The sequence below is a fragment of the Tamandua tetradactyla genome, chromosome 6, assembly GCF_023851605.1.
Source record: "Tamandua tetradactyla isolate mTamTet1 chromosome 6, mTamTet1.pri, whole genome shotgun sequence".
Lineage (NCBI taxonomy): Eukaryota > Metazoa > Chordata > Mammalia > Pilosa > Myrmecophagidae > Tamandua > Tamandua tetradactyla.
The window spans coordinates 84,613,872-84,623,702 of NC_135332.1; the positions used below are offsets into that span (position 1 = coordinate 84,613,872).

At 40.2% G+C, this 9,831-nt stretch overlaps 1 protein-coding gene across 1 annotated transcript; it reads left to right on the forward strand.

Moving 5' to 3' along the window:
- The first annotated feature begins 934 nt into the window (after window positions 1-934).
- LOC143686196 (E3 ubiquitin-protein ligase Topors-like) lies at window positions 935-4,251 on the forward strand. Its single transcript, XM_077163185.1, is given in 4 exon segments — window positions 935-1,230; window positions 1,325-3,102; window positions 3,105-3,671; window positions 3,674-4,251. Coding segments are annotated over 4 exon segments (3,126 nt in total). The 5' UTR covers window positions 935-1,027.
- Window positions 4,252-9,831: the final 5,580 nt, after the last annotated feature.

Here is a 9,831-nt window from a genome sequence, read left to right on the forward strand (position 1 = left end):
TGCACACACACCCACTCATACCATGTCCCTCAGCTCTGGGCAAGCGATGACCTCCGTATTCTGGCCACACCTGTCCAGAACGCACGCAGGCACAATCCCACTCCACTGCTCTGCTTACATGCACACCAGGGGCCTGCCCCCCCCAGATCCATGCACCAGCACAGCACCAGCACTTCCTCCCTGCCGGGCACCAACATATCCATGCAAGGACATTTTGAGCTCTGCACCCCACCCCCTGGCCCCCAACACACACAAACTCTTGCCCCACCCCACGGCACAAGTGCCCTTCTCCTACACCTTGCAGGTGCTCTCGGGCACATCTGTGCCACATAACCTCTGCCCTGCACCCCACCCCTGCAGCTACAGACCCCTGCCAGGGCCCTGCCAACCTGTCATCACCCACCCTTGATACATGTCCCACAACCTCCGTGACTTGTGTCCCACCTCTACACACTCAGACATCTGCATCTTGGCCCCCCTGGACCCCATTCCCTGTGCAAGGACACACCCGCACCCAACCTCCCTGTGCCCTGACTTCTGTGCCCTGTACCTCACACCTTGACAACCACGATCCGCACACTTCATGCACCCACCCACATCCTGCTCACATGCCGGCCCTAGCACATCTGCTCAGTCGCCCCCATCCGCCTCCTGCCGTCCCCCACCTCTGTGTCCCCCACGCCGCACCCTGCCCTTGCACTCCAAGGCCTGCCTGAGAGGCACCTCGCCCCCACGGCACCCCATCCTCATGGGCACCCGCATAGGGTCCCTGACTCATGCATATACCTGCACCACAACCTGTGACTGCAGTGTTGAGCCCCTCCCCACACCCTGCATCCTGCTCCACACCTGTCCCGCAAATGTTCATTTCTTCAGTAGCCTAAAGCTACATCCAAAGTAACCCTATCAAGATATTTACATGCTGCTACCGCGCGCGGGCCCAGGGAGTCGACACCGTGGAGCCCAGCCAGGCCCGAGACCTACCATTGAGTAAATCCAGTCCAAAGTGCGGCGACTCACTGGCTCCATGGGGTCGAAGCAGCCGCCAGTGTCTCCGCTGTCTCTAGAGAAGGTTGAAGGGCCCCCGCCCTCCCCGCTTCCTGAAGGTAGGCGGAGAAGTCGTCGAGTACGCCTTCGCGGATCTTGCCGTCACCGTCACCGTCCCAGCTTTCTGAACTGTCGGGAGCTTGCCACGAGCACCCCAACAGGGCCTGCACCGGCATCCTCCGAGGCACTGGGAAGCGAACCCGGGTCTCTGGCATGGCAGGCGAGAACTCTGCCACTGAGCCACTGTGGCCCACCCTCAGATTATTTTTTATGCCTGGATAATGCCATCAGCTGCTAAGGAATGTAAAATGGACAACTTTTCACCTAAAGCTGGCACTAGCAAATTGCAACAGACAGTACCAGCTGATGCATCTCCTGATTCTAAGTGTCCTATATGCTTGGACAGATTTGATAATGTGTCTTACTTAGATCGCTGTTTACATAAGTTCTGTTTTCGCTGTGTACAGGAGTGGTCTAAAAACAAAGCCGAATGCCCATTATGTAAACAGCCCTTTGATTCTATTTTCCTTTCTGTGAGGGCAGAAGATGACTTCAAGGAATATGTCCTAAGGCCTTCATATAATGGTTCTTTTGCCACCCCTGATGTTCGACGATTTCGCTACCGTACAACTATGACAAGAGAGCGAAATGCTTCTGTTTATTCACCTAGTAGTACCGTGAAGAGAAGAACAACAACTCCACCAGATAGTGGAGTACTATTTGAAGGGTTAGGCATTTCAGCAAGACCTAGAGATGGTGAAATTCCTCAATTTATGAGACAAATTTCAGGAAGGAGGCCAACTACTGCAGATGAAAGATCTTTGCGGAAAATTCAGGAACAGGATATTATTAATTTTAGACGGACTCTCTATCGTGCTGGTGCTCGTGTTAGAAATATTGAAGATGGTGGTCGCTACAGAGATATTTCAGCTGAATTTTTCCGTAGAAACCCAGCTTGCCTTCATAGATTAGTCCCCTGGTTAAAACGCGAACTAACAGTTCTTTTTGGAGCTCACGGATCTTTAGTGAATATCGTCCAACACATCATCATGAGTAACGTTACTCGCTATGATTTGGAAAGTCAGGCATTTGTGTCTGACTTAAGACCATTTTTACTTAATCGAACTGAGCATTTTATACATGAATTTATCAGTTTTGCTCGATCTCCTTTTAACATGGCGGCCTTTGACCAGCATGCTAATTATGATTGGCCTGCTCCTTCCTATGAAGAAGGCAGCCAGTCTGATTCTTCAGTCATAACGATATCTCCAGATGAGGCTGAGGCCCAAGAGCTAGATATGAATGTAGCCATTGTTAGTCAAGCACCATGGGATGATGAAACTCCAGGGCCCTCTTACTCAAGCTCAGAACAGGTGCATGCTGCCATGGCTTCCCTTTTAAATACTTCTGACAGTTCAGATGAAGAACTTGTAACAGGAGGAAGCACATCTCAGATACAAGGAGTACAGACCAATGAGGACCTAAACAATGACAGTGATTCTTCTTCAGATAACTGTGTTATTGTTGGGTTTGTTAAACCACTAGCTGAGAGGACTCCAGAACTTGTTGAACTGTCCTCTGATTCTGAAGAGTTAGGTTCTTATGAGAAAATGGATACAGTAAAGACACAAGAACAAGAGCAGTCTTACAGTTCTGGTGATAGTGATGTTAGTAGATGTTCCTCACCACACTCTGTCCATGGAAAGGATGGACAAATAAATAAAGGTTATTGTGATTCTGGTACAAGAATTAAATCAAAGAAGGAAGAGAAACGATCTGCATCATCATCATCTCCCAGAGATCTGAGCTTATCCATGAGAGGAGACAGAGTATATTCCCCATATAACCATAGGCACAAAAAGAGGGGAAGATCAAGAAGTTCAGATTCACATTCCCAGAGTAGAAGTGGGCATGATTAGAAGACTCGTAGAAAACATCATGGGAAAAAAAGGATGAAAAGCAAACGATCCAGAAGCAGGGAGAGTAGCAGACCTAGAGGTAGAAGAGACAAAAAGAGATCAAGAACTAGAGATAGGAGCTGGTCAAGAAGAAGCCAAATCTATCTCTAAGTAGTGAGAGCACAAGCAGATCAAGGTCTCGTAGCAGTGATCGAGGTAAAAGAAGATCACGGAGCAGAAATAGGGATCGTTATTATTTAAGAAATAATTATGGAAGCAGATATAAGTGGGAATATACTTTTTATAGTAGAAATAAGGACAGGGATGGCTATGAATCATCTTACAGAAGGAGGACTCTGTCCAGAGCTCATTATTCCAGACAATCTTCAAGTCCAGAATTTAGGATTCAATCTTTTTCTGAAAGAACAAATGCTAGGAAAAAGAATAATCACAGTGAAAGGAAGTATTATTACTATGAAAGGCATAGATCAAGAAGCCTGTCCAGTAATAGATCAAGGACTACATCTACAGGGCCTGACCGGGTGAGAAATGAAAAGCCTGGAGGGAAACGAAAATACAAAACGCGACATTTGGAAGGTACTAACGAAGTGGCCCAACCATCCCGTGGATTTGCTTCCAAAGTAAAGGATAATCATTACCAAAAATGTTCATCAAAATTGGATGCAAACTACAAAAATGAGAGTGACAGCTTTTCAGACAACTGATCACCAGAGAAACAAAACACAAAAGGAGAAAAAGGAGAACCCGGAGCCTAAGTGTAGAGATAGTTTATGAAGGTAAAGCTACTGATTCTAGACATCATAAAAAGAAAAAGAAGAAACACAAGAAGAAGCATAAGAAGCACCATGGAGATAATGCTTCACGTTCCCCAGTTGTAATTACCATTGGCAGTGATAGTGAAAAGGATTCTGAAATAAAAGAAGATATAGAGTGTGACAGTAGTGGTCCTCAAGGTCCTCTACAAAATGAATTTTTGGCTCCCTCCTTGGAACCATTTGAAACTAAAGATGTAGTTACCATAGAAGATGAATTTGGTGTTCTGGACAAGGAGTGTGATATTACCACATTTACTAACAACTTAGATAAAACTGTAGATGATGTTCCACTCCAGGCAGTTTCAGCTGAACAAACTCTTGATGTAAGAGAAGAGAGTACTTTTGCCTCTAATTTGGAGAGCCAGCCAAGTAATGTTGTATCTATTCAAACTGAGCCATCAAGGCAACTGCCATCTCCAAGGACATCACTAATATCAGTGTCTCTTGTTAGAGACCATCATCTGTCTTAAAACTGCCAAAGCATCTCATTGAGAATCCTTATGGAACAGTGTCATCTACTGTAGTCTATTTAAAGATGACTTTTGGTGAAAACGCTTTTCTCCCCTTAAAATATTTTAAGTGATTTTTGTGTTTAAAATTTGTAAAGAGCATTTTATTTGTTCAAAAAGTATGTAAGTCCCATTCTCAAGAAATATGCACTTTTAAGTGAAGGAAACGGTATTATTAGCAGTTTATTTAAAACTTGGGATCCTTTTTAAATAAAAATGTAAATTTTGGAGGTTAAAAAAAAAAAGATATTTACATGCTGCAAAAACAACAGAAGATCGTGAAACATAGGAAGATGAAGACAGATACAGCCCAAACTAAAGACCAAATTAAAACACCAGAGGAAGCACAGACTTTGGAAAAACAAATCAAAGATGTTCATGTAATTTTACTAAATAAAATCAGTGGGATGGCTAATGATATCAAGGAGATCAAGAAGACACTAGCAGAGCATAAAGAGGAATCTGAAAGAATAAATAGAAAAATAACAGATATCACAGAGATTAAAGCGGCTGTTAACAAAATTAAAAAATATACTAGAGACACACAACAGCAGATTTGAAGGAGCAGAAGAAAAAGTAAGTGAACTAGAGGGCAGGACAAATGATTTTGAACACACAAAGGAGCAAATGACAAAAAGATGGAAAAATTTGAATTGTATCTCAGGGAAATGATGGAAAAAACAAAGCTTACAAATATAAGAATCATTGGTGTCACAGAAAGAGAAGAGAAGAGTCAAGGGCTAAGGATATTAGTGGGGGATATAATGGGGGAAACTTCCCAAGCTTCATAAAAGATGTAAATATGGAAATCAAAGAAGCCCAACAAACTCCAAATAGAATAATTGCAAATAGGCCTACCCCAAGACACATATTAATCAGTCTGTCAAATGTTGAAGAGAAGCAGAAAATCCTGAAAGAGAAAACAATCTACTACAGACAAGGGGAACCACATAAGACCAAGTTTGGATTTTGCAACTGGCAGTATGGAGGTGAGAAGGCAGTGGTGTAATACATTTAAGATCCTGAAACAGAAAGACTTCCATCCAAGAATTCTGTACCTGGCCAAACTGTCCTTCAAAACTTAAGGAGAGATTAAATATTTCACAGACAAATAAAGGCTGAAAGAATATGTCAACAAGAGACCAGCTCTATAAGAAATACTAAAGGGAGTTCTGCTGGCTGAAAAAAAAAAAAAAAAAAAAGACAAGAGAGGGGGGTCTGGAATAGCAACAGAATTGAAGAGTACCAGAAAGGGTAACTTAAACAATAAAAAGAGAAAAAGAAAAAGAACATATAGATCTGACAAGTAAAAACCATTTCTTGGATTCAAGAAATGCCTTTAGAGTAATAACTTTGAATGTTAATGAACTAAACCTACCGATTAAAGATAGAGATTGGTGGAATGGATTAAGAATTATAATCCATCTATGCTGCTTACAAGAGACTCATATTAGACAGAAGGATACAAATAGACTGAAAGTGAAAGGATGGGAAAAGATGGTCCATGCAAGCTGTAACCAAAAGAAAACAGGAATAGCTATACTAATATCAGACAAAATAGACTTAAAATGTAAAGACATCATAAGAGACAAAGAAGGACATGATGTATTAGTAAAAGGGACAATTAACCAAGAAGAATTAATAATTCTTCTTATTATATATAAATTATATATAAGATATATTATTTATATCTTATAAATAAATAATACATATTTATGCTCCCAATCAAGGAGCTACAAAGTACATGAGACAGACATTAGCAAAACTGAAGGGAGTGATAGATGTTTCAATAATAACAGTAGGAAGCTTCTATACACTGCTCTTCTCTATAAGCAGAACAAACAGACAAAGGATCAATAAGAAAATAGAGAACTTAAACTATTTGATTAATAAATTAAATCTAATGGATTTATATATAGGTTGTTATGTCCCCAAACACCAGGATATACATTCTCCTCTAGTGTTCATGGAATGTTCTCCAGGATTGATAATATGCTGGGGCACCAACAGGTATTTATAAATTTAAAAACACTGAAATTATTCAAAGCACTTTCTCTGATCACAATGGAGTGAAGCTGGACATCAATAACCACCAAAGAATGAGAACTTTCACACAGATATGGAGATTAAATATCACACTCTTAAACAATGAGTGGGTCAAAGAAGAAATTACTAGAGAAACCAGTAGCTATCTGGAGATGAATGAAAATGAGAATGCAACTTATCAGAACTTATGGGATGTGGCAAAGGCTGGGCTGAGAGGGAAATTAATTGCCCTAAATGCCTATATTAAAAACAAGAAAAAGCAAAAATTGAGGACTTAACAGCACACCTGGTGGAACTTGAGAAAGAACAGCAAACTAACCCCAAAACAAATAGAAGAAGAGAAATAACGAAGATTAAATCAGAGTTAAATGAATGGGAGAACAAAAGAACAATAGAAAAAAATCAACAAAACCAAACATTTATTCTTCAAGAAAATCAATAAAATCAATGGGCCACTAACAAAGCTACAAAGAAAAAAGAAAGAGGATGTAAATAAACAAAATAAAAAATGAGAAGAGGATCATTACCACAGACCCAGATGAAATTTTAAAAATCATAAGAGGATTCTATGAACAACTTATATGCCAACAAACTAGACAACTATAGATGAAATAGGCAAATTCCTGGAAAGACACAAACAAGCTACACTGACTCAACAAGAAAAAGAAGATCTCAGTAAACCAATCACAAGTAAAGAGATTCAAGCAGTCATAAAAAATCTTCCTACAAAGAAAAGTCCATGGCCAGATGGCTTCACAGGAGAATTTTACCAAACATTCCAAAAAGAACTAACACCAATCCTGCTCAGACTTTTCGAAAAATTTGAGGAAAAAGGAACACCCCCTAACTCATTTTAGGAAGCTAACAACACTTTAATACCAAAACCAGGTAACGATCCTACAAGAAAGGAAAACTACAGACCAATCTCCCTAATGAACATAGATGCAAAAATTCTCAACAAAATATTAGCAAATTGAATCCAACAGCACATGAAAAGAACCATACACCATGACCAAGTGGGGTTTATATCAAGAATGCAAGGATGGCTCAACACAAGAAAAGCAGTTAATGTAATACAGCACATTAACAAATTGAAAAGGAAAATCTTATGATCATCTTGATTGATGCTGAAAAAGCATTTGACAAAATTCATCATCCTTTTCTGCTAAAAACACTTCAAAAGGTAGGAATCAAAGGTAGGCAACTTCCTCAACATGATAAAAGGCATAAATGTAAAAACATAGCTAGCATCATACTCGATGGTGAGAGGCTGAGAGCTTTCCCCCTAAGATCGGGAATGAGACAAGGATGCCCTCTGTCACCACTATTATTCAACACCGTACTAGAAGTTCTAGCTAGAGCAATCAAGCAGGAAAAAGAAATAAAAGGCATCCAAATTGGAAAGGAAAAGGTAAAATTTTCATTATTTTCAAATGACATGATATTATACTTGGAAAATCCTGAGAAATCTACAACAAAATTACTCAAGCTAATAAACAAATTCAGCATGGTGGCAGGTTAAAAATTAATGTGCACAAATCGCTAATGTTTCTATACACACGCAACATCCTAATTGAGGAGTCAATTAAGAAAAAATTCCATGCAAAATAGCAACTAAAAGAATCAAATATCTAGGAATGAACTTAACTAGGGATATAGGGACTTGCACACAGAGAACTATGTAATGTTGCTCAAATACATCAAAGAAGATCTAAATAGGTGAAAAGACATTCCCTGCTCATGGATAGGAAGGTTAAATATAGCCAAGATGCCAGTTCTACCCCCAACTGAGCTATAGATTCAATGCAGTACTAACCAAAATTCCAACAACCTACTTTGAAGACTTGGAAAAGCTAGTTACCAAATTCATCTGGAAAGGAAAGAGACCCTGAATAGCTAAAAGCATCCTTAAAAAGAAGAAAGTGGGAAGATTAACACTCTCCAATTCTAAAACTTATTATAAAGCCACAGTGATCAAAACAGCATGGTACTGGCACAAAGATAGAAATAATGAGTAATGGAATTGAATCGAGAGTGCAGAAATAGACTACCAAATCTATGGTCAACTAATCTTTGACAAGGCCCCCGAATCCACTGAAATGAGACGAAATAGTCTTTTCAATAAATGAGCATGGGAGAACTGGATATCAAGAGCCAAAGGAATTAAAGAGGACCCCTATCTTACACCCTATACAAAAATTAACTCAAACTGGATCAAACACCTAAATATAAAAGCCAGTATAATAAAGCTCCTAGAAGAAAATGTAGGGAAACATCTTCAAGACCTAGTAATAGGAGGTAGCTTCCTAAACTTCATGCCCAAAGCACAATCAACAAAAGAAAAAAATAGATAAATAGGAACTTCTCAATATCAAATGCTTTTGTGCCTCAAAAAACTTTGTCAAAAAGTGAAGAGACAGCTCATCATTTGGAAATCACACATCAAATAAAGGTTTGATATCCTATAAACACAAAGAAACCATACAACTCAATCACAAAAGAACAAGCAACCCAATTATAAGGTGAGCTAAGGGTATGAGTAGAAATTTTTCTGAAGAGCAAATACAGATGGCTAAAAGGCACATGAACAGATGCTTATTCTCATTAGCTTTAAGGGAAATGCAGACCAAGACTACAATGAGATATCACCTCACACCAAAAGAATGGCTGCCATTAAGCAAACAGAAAACTACAAACGCTGGAGAGGATGTGGAGAAATTGGGACACTTATGCACTGCTGGTGGGAATGTATAATAGTACAGCTGCTATGGAAGACAGTTTGGCAATTCCTTAGGAAACTAAATAGTGAGTTGCCCTTTGACCTGGCAAGACCACTACTTGGTATATACCCAGAAGAGCTGAAAGCAGTGACACAAACAGACACTTGCACCCTGTTTGGGTTTGCTAGCTGCCGGAATGCAACACACCAAAACAGGAATGGCTTTTTTAAAAGAAGAATTTAATAAGTTGCTAGTTTACAGTTCTAAGGCCAAAAAAATGTCCCAGTTAAAGCAAGTCTATAGAAATGTCCAATCTAAGGCATCTAGGGAAAGATACCTTGGTTCAAGAAGGCCAATAATATTCAATGTTTCTCTCTCAGCTGGAAGAGTAAATGGCAAACATGGCAGCAATTGCTGGTTTTCTCATGGCTCTACCAAAGGGATTCTCTCCAAAACGTTTCTTCTTTTGAAGGATTAATGGATGGAGTCACAACTCCATGGAACTATCCGATCAAAAGTTACCACCCAGGGTGAGCCACGGTGGCTCAGCAGGCAGAGTTCTCATCTGCCGTGCTGGAGACCCAGGTTCGATTCCTGGTGCCTGCCCATGCAAAAAAAAAAAAAAAGTTACCACCCACAATTGGGTGGGTCACATCTCCATGAGAACAATCAAAATGCTCCCAGCCAGCAATATTGAATGAGGATTAAAGGACATAGCTTTTCCGGGGTCCACCACAGATTCAAACCAGCATACACCCAATGTTCATAGCCGAGA